The 20,483-nt window shown below is 44.8% G+C and overlaps 1 protein-coding gene across 1 annotated transcript in view; it reads left to right on the forward strand.

Moving 5' to 3' along the window:
* Positions 1-19,670, forward strand: part of LOC144599784 (transcription factor COE1-like) — a 164,639-nt gene extending 144,969 nt beyond the window's left edge. The window contains exons 7-8 of the mRNA XM_078411020.1: positions 3,097-3,291; positions 16,284-19,670. Of these exons, the coding sequence (XP_078267146.1) occupies positions 3,097-3,291; positions 16,284-16,315 (227 nt within the window). The 3' untranslated portion in view covers positions 16,316-19,670. The remainder of the gene's footprint in view (positions 1-3,096; positions 3,292-16,283) is intronic.
* The last annotated feature ends 813 nt before the right edge of the window (positions 19,671-20,483 follow it).

Below are 20,483 nucleotides of genomic sequence, written 5' to 3' on the forward strand. Positions count from 1 at the left end.
AATTAGGGGATTGGACACATTAGAGGCAGGAAACATGTTCCCAATGTTGGGGGAGTCCAGAACAAGGGGCCACGGTTTAAGAATAAGGGGTAGGCCATTTAGAACGGAGATGAGGAAGAACTTTTTCAGTCAGAGAGTGGTGAAGGTGTGGAATTCTCTGCCTCAGAAGGCAGTGGAGGCCAGTTCGTTGGATGCTTTCAACAGAGAGCTGGATAGAGCTCTTAAGGATAGCGGAGTGAGGGGGTATGGGGAGAAGGCAGGAACGGGGTACTGATTGAGAGTGATCAGCCATGATCGCATTGAATGGCGGTGCTGGCTTGAAGGGCTGAATGGCCTCCTCCTGCACCTATTGTCTATTGTCTATTGCATTGAATAGATGTATGGATGGCAAAGATAGAGAGGGAAGGAATAGCTGAATTTTCAAGCCTTTCTCAGACCCATCAATGGCCGGAACGTTATAACTGAGCTCTTCCAACACCTGCAGCCATCTTGAGAGAGACAACACATGACAGGTTCTCTCCATTCCTTCTCTCCAGAGATGCTGCCTGTCCCGCTGAGTTACTCCAGCATTTTGTGTCTACCTTCGATTTAAACCAGCATCTGCAGTTCTTTCTTACACATGACAGGTTACGATGAAATGCTGAAGCTTTGTTTCAAGTAGTAGTTAATTTTCCAGAAGATAATGGAGCACTCTTAAATCTGGGAATGGCCTATCACAGAAACCTGGTTGTATTCCATGTGAGGAACAGCAGTCTGAAGAAGGGTCTCAACCCAAAACGTCACCCATTCTTTCTCTCCTGAGATGCTGCCCGTCCTGCTGAGTTACTCCAGCACCTTGTGTCTATCTTGAGCAACAGCAGTCTTGAGGGTTGGATTCCACATCTTACAGAAACGTGGCACGTATTTAAATGAATGCACAGAAGCTGTCTTCATTTCATTGTATTGTCAGCTTTGATGTTTTGTTATTTTGTGTCTTGTCTTCCAGCATACTGCACTGTGGGTAGATTTTTGTTAACCCTCAATTTCTCCCTTAGAAGAAATGGTGAATGAATGTGGTTAAAAATAAAACATGTTAGCAAGTCTAGCCCCTATCACAGACACAATGATACTGGTTCTTCCACATGTGTCCCTTCAAATGTATGAATCAAAGATTATGGCCCATTTTGAACACTTTGACACGATTGTCAACTAATCTCAAAGGAAATGCAAAGTACCATAGATGAAGAGCAATATGGAACCTAACACTTTGTTAAACCTTCACTAAGTCAGCTTAGTGTTGCCTGAGGCTCCAGTTTCACAAAGAGCCTATAATGACCAAGCATGGACACTGCAGCTGATTTCCATCATACAATCTTTGCCTCCATGTTGACATGGGCTTGATTGTACTTTACAATAGAATCTGCAATCATTTGGTGGAAGTCCAAAAAACTATGTCACAGGCTGCCTGAAAGGGAGTTGTGCTTCTTTGAAGAAGAGGGAGGTTGGTGAGAGACCAGGGCCACTAGCAGTAGGTTTACCCCATCTGACACCGTTTCAGTCTGGTTCTCTAACTCAAAGGCGTCCTCCTTAATGAAATCAATAAATTAATTGCGCGAGTAATGATTAAACCACCATCTCTCTGCTCACATTACAAGGAGATGAGGTGACCTTAGCTAAAGATATTTTCCTATTAGTGGCTGCGTACCTCGATTTTTTATCAGTTGATTACTTTTGTTCTGAGCCTGTGCGTAGGTTGATTCAGGAACACACTGCAGGCAAGTGTACAGGGGAGAGAAGGGGCATGAGGGGTAGGATGATGGGGAAATGTCTAAACTAAACATGCACTGTTGGGGAGCTACTCTTCTAACAAAATAATCCATCAGCCGTTAAAGGGAAAATGTGTCCCTGTTGTTATGGGAATAGAGGCAAGTTAAGGGCCTGGTCCTGTTGAGGTCATGACACCATGATGTGAGACGAACGCCATTCACTTTTGAATTGGCCAGACCTGCCATCACACTCCCCCGATCACCTCTATTTATTGTCATCATTCCTACCTTTCACAACAGAAATGGAAAATAAATTTAGAAGACAGGAGTTCGGGAAAACAGGGACAGGAGGAAGACACCAGGCCCTCAAGCCTTCTCCGCCATTCAGTATGATCCTGGCTGATCTATCCTGGATTCAACTCCTCTTCTGTGCCAATTCCCCATTGTTCTCAATAGCCCAATTTGTCAAAAAAAATAATGTACCTTCAACCTAGGTACTTCTAATGATCTAGCCTCCTTAACCCTCCAGCTAGACCTTTGAGAGATTCGCCACTGTCCAGAAAAAAATGTCCATGCACCTCCATTTTAAATGACTTGCTCCTTGCTTTGTAACTAGCGCCATCCCTTATCTTTGCTGGTGCTTCTTTTGATTTTCTAAATGCTAAATTTGCCATGGCTCTGGCTCAAAAGCACTCCTTTTAAAAGATGATGTTAATCAACAAAGTCGAGGTTTGAAAGGGTTAAGTTACCAATGTTGTCAGGTAAGTTTCCCCAATGGTAAACAATCGATCTCAGGGTATGATGGTGGTACCGCGGTTAACCTACCGGTCTAGTAATCCAGAGGCCTGAGCTAGCAATCTGTAAAAACATGAGTCCAAACCCCATCCACATGAATTTTAATTCTACCGACATTCTTGAATTTGGAAACAACATCTCATCCCAGTGATGACCACAGGGGAAAAAAACAAAACTCGTGGATATTTGTAAAATCCCATCTGGCTCACTAACATCTCCATGGAAGAAAATCTACCATCATTGCCCAGTCTGGCCTCTATCTGACTCTCGACCCCAATGTAGTTGGCGCTAATATGGGCATGCAATCCACTCAGTTGTAGCATTACTACCACCCAGCTCAAGTCAAACTTTTATTCTTTCAACATCTTAAAGTGACTCTTAAAACGTCTTGCACAGTGATTGGCGAACCATCCTGAAAATGGTTGATGAATTGTACAAATTCATATATATATATATATATATATGATATATTTGCATACAATATATATATATATATATGAGAAAATATATATATGGCACCCAAATGGTTGACATATTTCCTCCTTTCTTGTTGCAGTAGTACCGTCCAGCCCTACTATGGCCTCCTCCACCAGCCTTCCTTCAAATTGTAGCAGTACCTCTGGCATATTCTCCTTCTCGCCAGCCAATATGGTGTCTGCAGTGAAACAAAAAAGCGCCTTCGCTCCGGTGGTGAGGCCACAGACCTCCCCTCCCCCGAGCTGCACCAGCGCCAACGCTAACAGTCTCCAAGGTGAGCACACACACACAGCAGGCCCAGGCTGGATTCAGTCATTGTAGTTAGGCTGAAAAGTGATATTTTATTGGTACTTTCAAACAGACAATTACGGGGCACTTTAAACTCTTTTGAAAGGCGTGATTTGTTGCATACATTGCTTTTGTGATGAGCTCCGGTATTTGATTTTGGGGCTCTATCAGCATTCCATTATACTGTCCACCATTGTAGTTCAGTCCAATTCCACAATGGGCTTATCACAAACCTCTGTAGTTTTATCTGTCGTTAACTGTAGCGTAAAATGTCAATTTGTTGGCTATCCTCTTTTTAAATGCACTGAGCCACCAAGAGTTTTTTTTAATGAGGTTGTTAGTAAAGAATATTTTTTCAATGTCATCCAGTGAGAATTTTTTGCTTCAAGGGCAGAGGGTAACTAAATGATGATTCAGGTGAAGGCAAATCTGGTCTGGTACAATGATCGTGCTAACCCGGAGAGTCTATTTACTGCATTTGTATTGACAGCTGTGCGGAGGTCCTGTTTAGTTAGCTGGGTAAGAGTTAAATATAGATCTTCAAGTCACCATCACTTCCTTGAAGTGTGACCAAAACAGTAATATGGTGATTAGAATGGTCTATGTGTCACCATTTTGTTGCTGATGCCAGCTCTTCCAAGACACTTTGGAAATAGAATGTTTTAAGAGGGCTCTCCCTGAAAAAGGAGTAAAACTTACCTCTCGATCATAAAAACTAACACAGTGCAGTAACCCAAACTAGTGTCTTGTCAATGTGATGTTCATTCTCAGTTGCTTTAACTGTTTCAATCAAATTAATGATTTGACTGTGTCTCTTTACATTTGACGTCTCTAACATCGTCTCTTTCTCTCTTCCTCCCCACTTCCTGCCTCCCCCAACCCTACTTCCTCCTACCCTCTCTCCCCCCCCCCTCTGTCATTGTAGCCTTTTGTGGTCTACACAACCTCCTGTAAATTTCTGTGATATAGTTTGTCCCTTTCTTGAAGATGGTAAAAATGATAATATCTTTGAGGTTCCTTGACAGGGTCCCTTCAAGGGCTGCTGAATTAAGCCCTGTTGTCCATCACACCAGCCACCACCATATTTCATGGCCACATTTTACTTTGCATTTCTTTGCAGCATGATTAGCTGAGTAATGCTCTTTGTTAGGCACCCACCCACACACCTTTCCAACCAGGTCTGGCATAGCTTTAGGAGCCATTGTTAGAAAGGAAAATTGGGCAAAACTCCGCGTTTCCACCTCAGCCCGTCGTGCTGGGAGTTAAGTTGAACAGTGGAGCTGAAGCACCCTGTCTTCAGCCAAAACACTCTCCTCTGCCAGCCAGTGCTCCCTCTTGCACCCATGAGTTTGCTTTTGTGACATCTCAGAGAAACCTTTCCTGACAACCTTTCCTAACACTTTCTCTCAGCAACATTAGAGCAGCTAGATGGGTTCACGGTAAGAGTTTGAAATGGACAATAGACAATAGACAATAGGTGCAGGAGGAGCCCATTCGGCCCTTTGAGCCAACAATGTGATCATGGCTGATCATTCTCAATCAGTACCCCGTTCCTGCCTTGTCCCCATACCCCCTGGGGACAAGACAAAATAAAGAAGAATTGTGGGGCAAATATATTATTCTGAGAGTGCTGGGTACCGAGGGAAGTGGTCGAATGGAATGGAATGGATTACGTTATTGTCACATGTGACTTGGCACAGTGAAATTCTTCACTGTATTCCCAATGTATCCAAATAGCGGCCACCTACGGTGTTGACAGAGTTACAAAGCACGCCGGCTCCTCCTTTAGTTCCCTCCCGCCCCCCCCCCCCCCCCAGCGGCTCACCCACACTGGGTCCCCATTGTCCTTTGTTCTCCCTCCCTCCCCAATTGTCCATTGTTCTTCCCCCCACCTCTGTCACGGCAGTCCGACGGTGCAGATGCAATGGACACAAGAACAGGCAGGGAATAGAGGAATAGGGTCCAGGTGCAGACAGATGGGATCAGATAGATTGACACCATGGTCAGTATATATGTGGTGGGCAGAGAGGCCTGTACTGCTTGCTCAGTGTTCTATATTCTAAGGCATTGACATTGGAGAAAGGAGAAGAGAAAACTGATGTGCTCATCTCATGAGTTGGTGGTGTTGAGGTACGACCAGGTCTGACTAACGTGAGATACTCATTGCTAAAATACATGGCTGGAATTAAATAGGTATCATCCATATACCTTGTGGTCTACCAGTGACATTACTTGTGGTGTCGGGTGATTACACTGCCCTGCTGGAGATTGGAACCACCTGTTGTGGACCTATTGGTTAAAGTCACAATGACACTGTTATGAAGAACATGGAGATGAGTTTCTGTAGGCAGCAAGGCTTGAGAAGGGCTGCTCAAATGTTATGTGGAGTCAGAAGTGGTCTTGTGAGTTGGATGGCTGCACTTCTGGACTTGATCATCATCATCATAATCATAATCATACTTTGTCAGCCAAGCATGTTTTGCAACATTCGAGGAATTTGTTTTGCCGTACAGTCATACCAATTAAAAGCAACAGAAAACACAAAACACATTTTAGCATGAACATCCACCACAGTGACTCCTCTGCATTCCTCACTGTGATGGAAGGCGAAAAAAAGTTCAATCCTCTTCCCCTTCTTTGTTCTCCCGTGGTCGGGGGCCTCGAGCCTTCCGTTGACGGGACGATCTTGACTCCCGAGGCCGGCGTCGTCTGATGCACAGTGAAGATCGCGTCTACTGTGCCTCGAGATGTGTGGAACCCACACTGCTCTGTGGGGAACAGTTCTGGAAGGAGACAATTGAGGAGGATCCTGGCAAGAATGTTCCTGTGCCAGTAGGCAGGAAAAACATCCTGTAACTACTGCGATTTAGCTTGTCCCTTTTAGTGAGGATGGTCACAACGACAGTATCTTTGAGGTTCTCTGACATGTCATCCTCTTCCTGGATGGAGAGACGAGGTTATGAATTTGTGAAGTTTCTCTCCTTCAGAAGAGATGTTGTCTGCTCTTGAGACCTTGTTATTCTTCAGTTGACAAATGGCCACTTTGGCTCCATGTCATTAAGGTGATGACCAGTTGAAGTTGGCCATTTTGCAGTGGAACGGAATCAAGTTCACTCACGTCAAGGATGGGTTATGTTTGAGCGTTTATGGAATAATCCTCCTGATCGCTGTCTGTCCCTGATGGGTTACCTCGGTTCTTGACTCTCATTGAGGTGGAACGTTAGGTGTCTGGCCACAGGTTGCCCTGTTAACTGTGAGGAATCTGTACTTATTCATGCCACCAGCAGGCTGTTGGACCTCCTATGTTACGTCCGTCCACCACCTGTTTGGGTCACACATTTTCTGCTGGTTTTCTCCCTTCAGCGGCCTGCAGGGCATTTATTTCCCCTTGATGCGTGCGGCAATCTCCTAGTAAATTCCCCTCAAACCAGCCCCCTTGTATTCTGGTAAAGAAGCCAAGAACCAGGGGGGAGGACCAGGAGGGTCTGGATGTGCTGGATATTCTGCTGCCCCGTCAGAGAAAAGCTGCCTTTGCAAGGCTTTTGCGATCTTCAACACCACCAGCATGCTTCCCACAGGACCTGGAAATCACAGAGAAAAAGATTGCAAATGGAAAAAAAACCTGAAACAATAAAAGAAAATATTGGAAACAGTCAACAAGTCAGGCAGTTTCTGTGGAGGTAGGAAATAGAGTTAATATTTTCGTTCAATGGCCTTCGTTGTTTTGCATCTACCTCCGGCATTGAGCGGCGATCCAGAATCCACAGATGACAATTACATTTGAGTCACTGTCAACTCATTCACTGAAGTATGCAAGAGACTGCTTCTCCACCAACTCATCCCCAATAGTAAATGTCCAGGGTGAATGTTTGGACAATGTGGACTTGGTCCCATATCTGAGAGATACTTCCAGCATCAGCTTCAGTTCACTTGCTTATCTCTCGTGGTCTGAGGAAAAAGAACATTTAACAATAAAACCCAGTACCCAGTCATGCCCTCTAACTCCTGTATGCGTCTGAAACTTGGGTGACTTACGCTAAGCATCTCATGGCACTGGAGAAGTACCACCAGATATTGTCTCGACAAAACCTTGCTACTCATCTTTGCAAGCTTGCCCGAGTTGCATCTCTAGCACTAGGGTTTTAATTACATTCATCCATCAAGTTGCACAGGCCACATCATTCACCTGGCCGATGGTGGATTTCCAAAAGAGATGTTCCAAGCTCTGTCCCAAGAAGAAATGACTAGATGAACAAGAAGGTTCCTGCTCGAAATGATGCAGCATCCATGCAGTCAGCTGGGAATCCCTGGCCAACGACCCACTCGGGGTGGGGAAGAGGCATCAGGATGGTGTTGTGAACCTCAAGCCAATACATCAGGAACACATGGAGGCCCAGTATAAAGGGCAGGAAGAGTGCTTGACTTCTCAACCCTCCGACCCGCTCCCCCAGCCACAGAGTGCCTGTCATCAGCCGCTGCAGAAGGCAGAGATCCAGGGTGGAAGTGGTCATCCACAATCTTAAGGAACTACTTGAGAAGAGAGGCAGGCATGCAGTATTCAATTAGAACACAGCAAGGTTATGCAGATGGTAATTGGTTGAAGATTGCATGATCTGTTGTAGGTGTTGATTGAGAGATCACTAGGTTTACCTTCCTGCCCCTCCACTCCGAGCCCCTCCACTCCGAGTCTTTGCCCCTTGACATTTTAGTTTAGTTTAGAGATAAAGTGCAGAAACAGGCCCTTCGGCCCACCGCGTCCGCACTGATCAGCGATCCCCGCACATTAACACTATCCTACACGCACTAGGGACAATTTTACGTTTTACACCAAGCGAATTAACCTACAAACCATGTACGTCTTTAGAGTGTGGGAGGAAGTCTCGGAGCCAACCCACTCAGGTCAAGGGGAGAACGTACAAACTCTGTACAGACAGCACCCTTAGTCAGGATTGAACCCGGGTCTCTGGCACTGTAAGGCAGTCGCTCTACCGCTGCGCCACAGATGGTGGATTTAACACCGTGCCTGAAAGGTGGCAATTTCAGAGCCCAGAACTCCCTGAGCAAAATGCCTTTCCGCTTCCATGTTAAAGGGGAAGTCAACAGAAGCCAAGATGGCCTCCATAACTGGCCATAACATGGATGAAGGATGAAGGAAGGTACGATTACAGCTAAAAACAAGGTGCTGGAGGAATAACTGGACAGACAGCATCTGTGGACCGAAATGGACAGACAACTGTTTGTGTTGGGACCCTTCTACAGACTGATGGAGTGGAGGGGAGAACGTTGGAAAAGCAAGGAAATGGCAGGGCAAAGCCTGGCAAGTGGTAGTTGAACACAGGCGAGGTGGGGCGGATTCCGAAACGTCACCCATTCCTTCTCTCCAGAGACGCTGCCTGTCCAGCTGAGTTTCTCCAGCTTTTTTGTGTCTATCTTCGGGGAAGATTGATAGGTGGATGGAGGTGGCAACAAAGACTGGAGGTGAGGGGAAGGCAAAAGGGTGTCAGAGAAGGAAGGAAGAGGAGGGGGAAATGTAATGTTTGAGGGGGAGATATTGGTGGAAGGAGACCGGGCAGGAAGGGAGGGGGGAGAAGAGGGATGGTCCACTGGGCGAAGTGAGGAATGGAAGGTGGGCGTAAGGAGGAGTGAGAAATAACATGGTGACAGGGGTTATGGGGGAAAGGTATGCACACTGGGCTGGTGTGGTTGTTGATGGGTTTGGGGGAAGAATGAGCATAGTTCAGTGGGTTTACTTGAAACTAAGAGTTCAGTGTTCATACCATTGGGTTGTAAGCCTCCCGAAGGTAACTTGCAGTGCTGTTCCTCCATTTTGTGCACGTGGCCTCACCCTGGCAGTGGAGGGCAGACAGGATAGTGTGGAAACGAGAAGGGGAATTAAGTCTTTATACTTTAGAGATAGTGTGGAAACAGGCCCTTCGACCCACCCAGCGAGCCCGCACCGACCAGAGATTGGTACAATAGCCTCGTCCTACGCACCGGGGACCATTTACAATGTTTACTGAAGTCAATTATCCTACAATCCTGTACATCTCTGGAATGTGGGAGGAAACCAAAACACCCAGAGAAAACGCAGGCAGTCACAGGGGAGAGCGCACAAAACTACGTGCAGACAGCACCCGTAGTCAGGATCGAACCGGGTCTCTGGTGGTGTAAGGCAGCTACTCTACCGCCGCACCACCGTGTCTCCCCCCCCCCCCAAGGTGGAGATGCTCCACTGTATCTCTGGGGATCACTGTCCAAGCTCCCATGTGAAGTGGGGAGGTGGAGCAGATGATGTGGACATCCAGGTGTCCAGACAGCCACTTGGCTGGCGTGGATGATTTTGTGAGTGGGTGGTGAGGACCACAGGAGGTGGAGCAGTCGGGGGGGGGGGGGGATATTAAACTAATGAAGCAAATTTGTTTGTTCTATTCGCAAAATTCTGGCCAAGCTAGCATCCGAGAGCCGGAAACAATTACAGTAAGATTTGTCAGCAGGAATGAGAGAGGCTTACTCAGGCCACCTTTGCGTGTGGGCTAGGAGAAGTCGTCAAATTGTTCTCCTCTCAACGAAGCAAACCCACAGGAATTCCCTGATACAGATCTCCTTGCAGTCTTTACTTCTAACAATCTCACATCAAAGACGCCACACAGAACCGGATGCGTGGAGAGGCGGGAGGGGCGGGCAGCGGGCCGTTTTTGTAAAGCAGGAGAATCCTGTCAGGGGTTTCACTGATGCTGTGCATCTGTGGCACATCACTGGGATCGCCTGTCAGACTGGGACACCTCATTGAACGACCTGCCCAGGAGCTGTGGTAACCCGAACTTCATGGGAGCATTACTGGGTGGCAACATGCATTAATTAACGCACAGACCACGTCTCTTCTCGTCCGTCATCAGTAATTAAGTGGTTCGCCCCCCCACCCCCCCAATATTCTATCTGCTTGTTTTCATGTCTACAGTTTCTGCAGAGTATGTATTACCTTGCCATTCGTAGTTTGTCTTTGACACCCAACGAGAAGTTCAATTAATCCTTACAAGCCCGATACATTTCTTGCACCATAAGACATTGTCACTTCTCCAAAACTGAACCTTGTTCTTACCCAACCACTTGTCACTAATTTAATATTTGTTGAGTTGAGTTTAGTTTAGTTTAGAGATACAGGCCCTTCGGCCCACCGAGTCTGCACCGACCAGCGATCCCCGCACATTAACACCACCCTGCACACACTAGGGACAATTTTTACACTTCACCAAGCCCAATTAACCTACGAACCTGTACGCCTTTGGAGTGCAGGAGGAATCTGAAGATCTTGGAGAAAACCCACGCGGTCACGGGGAGAATGTACAAACTCCGTACAGACAGCACCCGTAGCTGGGATCGAACCTGGATCTCAGGCACTACAAGCGCTGTAAGGCAGCAACTCTACCGCTGCACCGCCACATTTATTGCAAATAATAAGCAAAGCACACCAGAAGAATTTTGTTGGAATGTATCAAATCTGTCTCCACATTCCAGACCACAAGAAAGTAACAGCAACTACAGAATGCATCTGCCTCCTTCATGAGTTACACAATCCTTCAGCTCTCCTTCAGGACCTAGGGAATCTCTCATCCTTCCTTCCAGTGTGACACGAGCCCTTGACCTACCTTCAAGGCAGTGAGTGTTGGTGGATGTGCAGGCTCATGTTAGTGCCAGCAGATAGGGCATGTCCAGATCATATTTACTTTTTGTTGCTGTCTGAAAGATAGATTTTGCCCGGAAGACAAATGGGACATCCCTGTTGACCGTTCAATAATGCATCAAGCACATTTCCATTCACCTGTAGCAAGGCAACATTTGTACAAAACACATTTGTACTTTAAATCTTTTGAAAACACCAATGTTACGAGACATATTGCTGGTTCTCCCAGTCTCCACCAATAATGAGCTCGTATGTTTCTTGGTGTGTGGGTTGAGGAGTAAGGACATTTTTCAGTATCGAAAGACATAAGCATAGAAAATAGGAGTAGGAATAGGCCATTTAGCCCTTCAAACCTGCTCCATCATTCAATATGATCATGGTTCATTATCCAATTTCAGTGCCCTGTTCCAGGTTTCTCCCCACATCCATCCATGCCCCTAGCCCTAGAAAAATATCTGACTCCTTCCTGAATATATTTAACGATTAGGCTTTTCGTTTAGTTTGGAGCTACAGCACGGAAACGGGCCCTTCAGCCTACCGAGTCTGCACCGACCAGCGATCCCCACACATTAACACCACCCTACACACACTGGGGATAATTTACATTCATACCAAGCCAATTAGCTTACAAACCTCTACGTCTTTGGAGTGTGGGAGGAAACCGAAGATCTTGGAGAAAGCCCACGCGGTCACGGGGAGAACGTACAAACTCCTTACAGACAACACACGTAATCAGGATCGAACCTGGGTCTCTGGCGCTGTAAGCACTGAAATGCAGCAACTCTATTGCTGCGCCACCGTGCAGCCCTTCAAAATATTCTGTGCGAGAGAATTCCATACGTGAACTACTCTCTGAGAAAATAACTGTTTCCTCACCTCAGTATAACGAGGCCTACCCTTTATCCTTAGACTGCGACCCTTGATCTGGGACTTACTGACCATTGGGAAATTCCTTCCCACGTCTAATTTGACCAGTGCAGTAGATTCCCATGGGTTTCCATGAGATCTCCTTATTCTCCTACGCTCTAGTGAATATAATCCCAATTGACCCAAATTCTCCTCCTATATCAGCCCTACCTTCCCACACATCAATCTGGTGAACCTTTGCTGCACTCCCTCCATTGCAAGAACATCCTCAGATATCAACACGGTGATATGGGCGGCACGGTGGCGCAACGGTAGAGTTGCTGCTTTACAGCGAATGCAGCGCCGGAGACTCAGGTTCGATCCTGACTACGGGTGCTGTACTGTAAGGAGTTTGTACGTTCTCCCCGTGACCTGCGTGGGTTTTCTCCGAGATCTTCGGTTTCCTCCCACACTCCAAAGACGTACAGGTATGTAGGTTAATTGACTGGGTAAATGTAAAAATTGTCCCTAGTGTGTGTAGGATAGTGTTAGTGTGCGGGGATCGCTGGGCGGTGCGGACACGGTGGGCCGAAAAGGCCTGTTTCCGCGCTGTATCTGAAATATGAAAAATAATAATAAAATAACACCAAAACTACACACAATACTCAAAGTATGATCTGACGAAGGCCAAAGTAAGAGACCCGTGCACTCTGGCACATATCATCTGATCAGGAAGGCTAGTAAACAATTTGCCTTTTTAATCATCAAAAACTTAGTGATCTGACGGATGGTGGCGGTTCCGGAGAGGTTCAGTTATGAGGAGAGGCTGGATAGGCTGTAGATGGACACAAAATGCTGGTGTAACTCAGCGGGACAGGCAGCATCTCTGGAGAAATGGAATAGGTGACGTTTCGGGTCGAGACCCTTCTTCAGGCTGAGTCAGGGGAAAGGGAAACGCGAGATACAGTATAGGCGACGATGTGGAGAGATAGAGAACAATTGAATGAAATATTTTTTAAACTCCCCAGTTTTAAAATTCCTTCTGAATGTTTAAGATTTTTTTAAATTAAGAATGCGAACTGTACAATAGCTTTCATAGCCTCATTCTGCTGCAATTTCTAGATTCTGCTTCACTAAACAAGAGGTGAGAGAGGGTGGTCCTTTTACACTGAGGCCCACCAGCAGAGTGAGATGGTAGGTTCTGATAGAGCTGTGCTGATAAACAGCACTCGGAAGCCTGAAGCAAGAGAGGGGGGGGGGAGCTGCTGCAGCCACACACAGAGGACAGGAGGCCACTGGGACCCACTCCTGCAACTTTAGAAGCCTCGGTCCCAAGCTCGCCACTCTGTTCCTCTGCAATAAGTTCGCTCAAATCCCTCAGGAGTCTGGACTGGAGATTATTACTGGGTTCGATTCCCATAGACACCCCCTCATGAACACACACACACACACGCTCACACTGCGCACACACTGATCACACTCTCGCATGTAAACGAACACACACACATACACTTGCACACACATACACACACTCACACTGCACACACACTGATCACACTCTCGCATGTAAATGAAAACACACACACACACACACACGTACACATATACAAACACATGCACGTGCCCACACACGCACACGGTCACATTGCACACACACAGATCCCACTCGCTTGTAAACAAACACACACTCATGCACACACGTACACTTGCACACACACACACGCACATACTGCACGCACACAGATCACACTCTCGCCTGTAAATGCACACACACGCACACACATACACGCACGCTGCACATACACACTCGCTCACACTGCACACACAGATCACACGCTCGTATGTAAATGCACACACTCACACAAACACACACATACACACACACACACACACACACATATCTACCACACATGTCAAGCACAACACACTCTCTTAACATACACTGGACACACACACAATGCACACACAGATCATACTCTCGCATGCAAATGCGCGCACGCGCACACATACATACGCACATCGACCATGTCTATCTCACACCACACACGCACATCCACCATATCTCACATGTCTATCTCACACACACGCAGACACACACACGTGCATATCTATCTCTCCTAACGCATACACTGAACACACAAACACACACTCACCACATACACAGATGCACAAATTACACACGCACGCTCACTCACACACACCAGACACACACACACATACATATTATACAACACACCATATACTCTCTCAGTAACACACCACACACAAACACACACACACACACACACATCCACACACAGACACATACATTGCTCAAAGAACCATACACACACACACACATGCTCCCTCACTCACTCACATAGATCACATACACACACACACACACACACACACACACACTCGTGCACACAAATACCACAGACCTGAACATCACACACAAAACACAAAACACGCAACACACACACACACACACACACACACACACACACACACACACACACACACACACACACACACACACACACACACACACACACACACACACACACACATCCTCACTCACATTAGCCTGTGGCTAGAGAGCTGGCCCCACAGCTGCCCTGACTGAAGGCAGCTGACAGGGAAGCCGAGGGAACCGCATCACTTGCGTGTGTGGCTTGGTTCATCGGGGGAACTTTCTGAAACAATGCTGAATTATACACAGCAAAATCATCCAACTGGTTCATGAGTGCTTTGGGTCAGTTCAAGCATAGAAGAGGGCAGGAGACCTTGAGGCTCACAGAAAAGAGTTATCCTCTTGTGAGACGGGAGGGGAGAACACTGGAAAACTGGAGCAGGGGAAGGCCATTCATCCCCTCAAGCCTGTGCTGTTATCTAGTATGATCATAGCTGGCTTCCTCAACTTGTTCCACAACCTCATACTCTCCAATCCTACAACCGTTCAGAAACGTATTTACCCCCTCTTTCAATATTTCCAGAGCCAGTCTTCACTGGGCAGAGAATTCCTGAGATTCGTTACCTTCCGATGGAAGACATTTCTGCCCTGTTTGCGATCCTCCCACAAGTGAACTATCAACATCAACATCTCATTGAGAGAAAAATTGATTTATAAATATTCTCATCAATACATGTGATTTCCATGAGTGTGGAGCTGAATCTCTGATAGAAACGTTGGTGTTTTTGCTTTAAACCCGCTGTGTATAGAACAATTAATTTAGTTTCACAGATAAAATGAGGGGGGAATGTCAATGTAGTCACCATCACACCAAAATGTGATCCAGAAAATTCTCCGGGTATTTGGGCTGATGTTCTCCCCTTCATCAGATACAACCACAAAGGTAGAAACACAGGTTAGAAGCTCCTTTATCTCATTGGTATTTGTGGAACATTGATAAGGCAGTATAGTTGGCCATTTAGAACGGAGATGAGGAAGAACTTTTTCAGTCAGAGAGTGGTGAAGGTGTGGAATTCTCTGCCTCAGAAGGCAGTGGAGGCCAGTTCATTGGATGCTTTCAAGAGAGAGCTGGATAGAGCTCTTAAGGATAGCGGAGTGAGGGGGTATGGGGAGAAGGCAGGAACGGGGTACTGATTGAGAGTGATCAGCCATGATCGCATTGAATGGCGGTGCTGGCTCGAAGGGCTGAATGGCCTACTCCGGCACCTATTGTCTATTGTCTATTGTCTATTAACCCACACCATAATATTATTGAAATAATTGTTAGGTCAAAACACTTGAATGCAGCGGAGCTGAGCTCCAGAAATGTCAATGTGGCTCACGATTGAACAAACTGCCACAGTTGAATAGTCTAATTGCGAATTTGACTTCTGCAATTCGCTGGTGTCCAAAAGCAAAATATTGCAGACGCCGGAAATCCTAAATAAAATCAGAAAAACTGTTGGAAACACTCAACAGGTTAGGTAGCATCTGTGGGGGAGAGAAACAGAGTCAATGTAGCAGATCGATGAAACTCCTGATGAAAGACCATCAACTTGAAACGTTGATACTGTTTCTCCCTTCACAGATACTGCTTGACTTGCTGAGTCATCGAGTCATAGAGTCATAGAGTGATACAGTGTTGAAAAAGGCCCTTCGGCCCACCTTCCCCACACTGGCCAACATGTCCCAGCTACACTAGTCCCACCTGCCTGTGTTTGGTCCATATCCCTTCAAACCTGTCCTATCCATGTACCTGTCTAACTGTTTCTTAAATGTTGGGATAGTCCCTGCCCCAACTACCTCCTCTGGCAGCTTGTTCCATACACCCACCACCCTTTGTGTGAAAAGTTACCCCTCGGATTCCTGTTAAATCTTTCCCCCTTCACCTTGAACCTATGTCCTCTGGTGCTCGAATCCCTGACTGGGCTAATCAATCTGAATGAGCTGTCTTCTGTTTTCATCTGTATTTTGTTCTTTCCGATAAAAGTGTCCTTCCCTCTTTTATGTTTTACAGCTATCTCCGGTATGATAGTCCCTCCAATGTAGATAGATCCCATGCCTTGAAGACTGCATCCATGTGCTGACAATTGCAATGAATATTGTGCTTCGTGAGAAGATGAGATGCAAGTCCTACAGATGAATGGAACTATTAACTCAGGCCTTTCAGTGAGGGATTGTGTAGAGTTAAACAATCACAAACAACACTCTTTAAACCTTCAACCGTGCCAATTCTGATGAATTGTAAGCACGGTGACAATTAACGCACCAATTTACATAGATCCCCAACATTCAAGTGACAAAAACAAAGCAAAATGGTTTGTTCTACGTTGACAAATGTTCTCTTTTTCCAAATGCTTAAACCCAATTTATTCATTTTAACAGAACAAATGCCTTTTAGAATCAGAAGGATTTGGAAGGAACTCTGTAACAGAATGTGATGTTAATTTATAAAGAGAATCAAATTTGACTGAGAGAAACAAAAAAGTGTGTGAAGGGAGATGAAATGAGTAGTGATAATTATTAGGTGGGGAAATGTAGAGAGTTTAGAGTGTGGTAGTGGGTTCCAACCTGTAGATTTGACAGTGTGGTTTTTAACTGTAACTGGACTGAATCTGGATGTTGCCGTATCCAGTTTCACCATCGACTGTCACAGTGCTAAAACTGTTTTAATGGGAGACTATGCTATGTTCGTGGGCTGGTTGAGATTGTGGACAAATAAAAAAATAGAACAAGACATAGGACCAACACGCAGCAACCCTGCAGATGCTAATAATGATGGTTGAGGTGACGAACTGCTTGTTCGGCCTGTGCAGAAATCAAACAAAAGCAGGAAGCATTTAGGAAGCTGTTAGCTGCTGTGATATGTGGTCACAGGATGTGACGGCAGGGCAGAACGGCTTTGTTCACTCGCATCCATCTTTTAAGGGTCGGGGTGGGTGGAGGAATGGCACCAGCTGGCATCTGAGACTCTTCCTGTGCTTTCCTAATTGTGTTGCCAATCCCAGTGCCAGCCACTTGCTGCAGTCCCAGCCGAGTGCCCCTTGCCTTGTTTCCTTTTGAAAAGATAAAATAAATATATCAGGACTAAGAGACGTGACTACATATTTTACAACCAGCACTTCACTAACAAGGGTTTGTACGTTGTGAAGTACTTTGGAAAATGCAATATAGTTTTAGCTGCTGTATTTACAGGGGTGGAGATGTAGACGGAGCAAAATACCAGTGCTGTGTGGGGACAAACACAAAGGGGGAGATTTTTTGTTGTTGAAAATTACAATTTTATTAGCACGGTATTGAGAATGCTCTTAATGTACTTTATCGAAGCACCATCAGAGTTCTGATAATGCATTATCCAATAATTTTCCGCTATATTGTGTTTGTATGTAGTTATAAATATTGTAGATTTTTTGTGAATTTTTTCCTTTGCCAAAGTTGTTGTTTAAATATTTATACATTTCAATGTCTTAAATGCAATTTTCAATATTAACAAGGAATTTTATTGCATAAACTTATTTTTTTGCGCCCTATTTTTCATTACTGCAAGGAGTCCACTACTATTCGTTATATTTTGCTTGCACATCCTTGTGTAATTAAACATGCATCAGTTTAAAGACGACATTTGAATTTTTTTTTGTAAAATATGCTTATAAATAATGTATTTATCTTTGGAAATTTGTACATTGCTTTGTTTTGGCTGTGTTCTTTTCCCTATTTGTTTATTCCCTTTTAACATTTTAACATGTAAGTAAGCTAATACATGGGGGGGTGTCAACACAGTAAGCCATTTAAAATTGTACCTGAGTAAGAAATTGTTTAAATGTGATTTTAAAGTTTTTGTTTTCCATATATAATATATCATATTACATTTTTCTTTTCAATCGAGTCGATATTGTGCTAAGTATTGGTTTAAATCATGCTTCCCTTTTCTGTTTCAAAGGTCAAGTCAAAAAAGAAGCCATTGTCTATTTTTATATTTCTTTGTCAGTTGAACTGAATTGTCAAGATTTTTAAAAAATTGTGTGGCAAAAAAAAAGCAGCATCTTATTCAATAGCATTTAGTTCTGTAGATTTAAGATGGCAAATTTTGTTTTTTCGCAGTTTAAGAAAGGTTTAGAAATGAAATGTCATAGTATGCATGGAGTACCTTCTCCACACTGGATGATGGCCACTTCTTTACTGTACTAATATAGGGAAGACTAAAAATAATTTTAAATATCTTTAGGAAAATACATTCTTATGTCACCTGCTAGTATTTCTTTCTCTCTCTCTCTCTCTCTCTCTCTCTCTCTCTCTCTCTCTCTCTCTCTCTCTCTCTCTCTCTCTCTCTCTCTCTCTCTCTCTCTCTCTCTCTCTCTCTCTCTCTCTCTCTCTCTCTCTCTCTCTCTCTCTCTCTCTCTCTCTCTCTCTCTCTCTCACTCTCTCTCTCTCTCTCACTCACTCTCCCTTTTTTTTTCAAGTCAAGAGTGTTTTATTGCCATGTGTCCCACATAGAACAATGAAATTCTCACTTGAATATGTAAACATAGTACATAGTATATATATACTCTCTCTCTCTCTCTCTCTCTCTCTCTCTCTCTCTCTCTCTCTCTCTCTCTCTCTCTCTCTCTCTCTCTCTCTCTCTCTCTCTCTTTCTTTCTCTCAATCTGTTTACTTTGCCATTAATCAAAATCTATAAACCAGCAGTTCGGATGCCTTAACAATGCAAAGCATATTCATTTCAGAAAAAAAAATATTGTACCCTGCACCTGAAATGTCCAAAAGAAGGAGAAATCGTATACTTAAAAAAAAAAGCACAATGTTAGTTGTTTTGTTACCCTGAGAAATGTACCTCTTTTTGTTGCCATATAATCCACACATGATGTGCTGCAATGCTCCCAGTTTAATATTTCAGTGGCTTTACAAGGACATTTTGAATCTCACTTGCGTGTGAAAAGCAAAACAAAATAGAGAAGAAACATCAGGAGTTTTCTTGAGGGAGGAATGAGGAAGAAACAGAAGCTGATGCTTGGGTTACGGAATAGATTTGCCATTTTTTTGGCCCGAGTCCTCGTCCCGGCTTCTCTTCAGTCTCCTCGGCTGAGGAGCGTGCTCGGTGTCAACCAGCGGGTGACATGCTGGCGACGGACTCTGCACAAAGCAGTCAATGATAGATTCAGGACTTGAACACTGAACGGGAAGGAAATCCCGTGCTGGAAATGTGAAGCATTACCTCCCAGTTGCCAACATCAGCTGTAGTCTCACTTAAACTGATTGCCTTCCACTTCCTTTATGTGAACTGTTGGACACACTGTACAGATAAATGGTTAGACAAACTACTGTAGAGATTGTTATAAATTTTTTGCAGAAATTTGAGCTGTAAAAAACTTTTCAACTTGCATAATATTTAATTAAAGTTACTTCTTGTCTGTGAACTTGGTATCTGGCTTCACTTTTTATCACGTGCGTCGATTGCCTTTAACATGGGAGAGGTAAAAAGAGGTTTTTAAGGTTAAGGAACCCTCATTATGTCTGAATGGGATTAGAATACAGCATAGCCTAGATCCAGCTAAATGGCACAAGAGTTGAATGACTCCTGCATTCATAATTATTAATTATTATTGAAACATATAAGATTATTAAGGGATTGGACACGTTAGAGGCAGGAAACATGTTCCCAATCTTGGGGAGGTCTAGAACCAGGGGCCACAATTTAAGAATATGGGGTAGACCAATTAGAACGGAGATGAAGAAAAACTTTTTCAGTCAGAGAGTTGTGAATCTGTGGAATTCTCTGCCTCAGAAGGCAGTGGAGGCCAATTCTCTGGATGCTTTCAAGAGAGAGCTAGATAGAGCTCTTAATGATAGCCGAGTCAGGGGGGATGGGGTGAAGGCAGGAACGGGGTACTGATTGAGAATGATCAGCCATGATCACATTGAATGGCGGTGCTGGCTCGAAGGGCCGAATGGTCTACTCCTGCACCTATTGTCTATTGTTTATAAGTCTTTTGAAGCATGGAAAACAGAAGTCGGAAGAGGATGCAGGAAGGAACTGCAGGTGCTGGTTTAAACCAAAGATAGACACAAAAAGCTGGAGTAACTTAGCGGGTCAGACAGCATCTCTGGAGAGAAGGAATAGATGACGTTTCAGGTTGAGACCCTTCTTCAGATTGAAAGTCAGGGGAAAGGGAAATGAGAGATATAGTCAGTTATGTAGGGAGATATGGAACAAATGAAT

This window comes from Rhinoraja longicauda, chromosome 14 (genome assembly GCF_053455715.1).
Source record: "Rhinoraja longicauda isolate Sanriku21f chromosome 14, sRhiLon1.1, whole genome shotgun sequence".
Taxonomy (NCBI): Eukaryota; Metazoa; Chordata; class Chondrichthyes; order Rajiformes; family Arhynchobatidae; genus Rhinoraja; species Rhinoraja longicauda.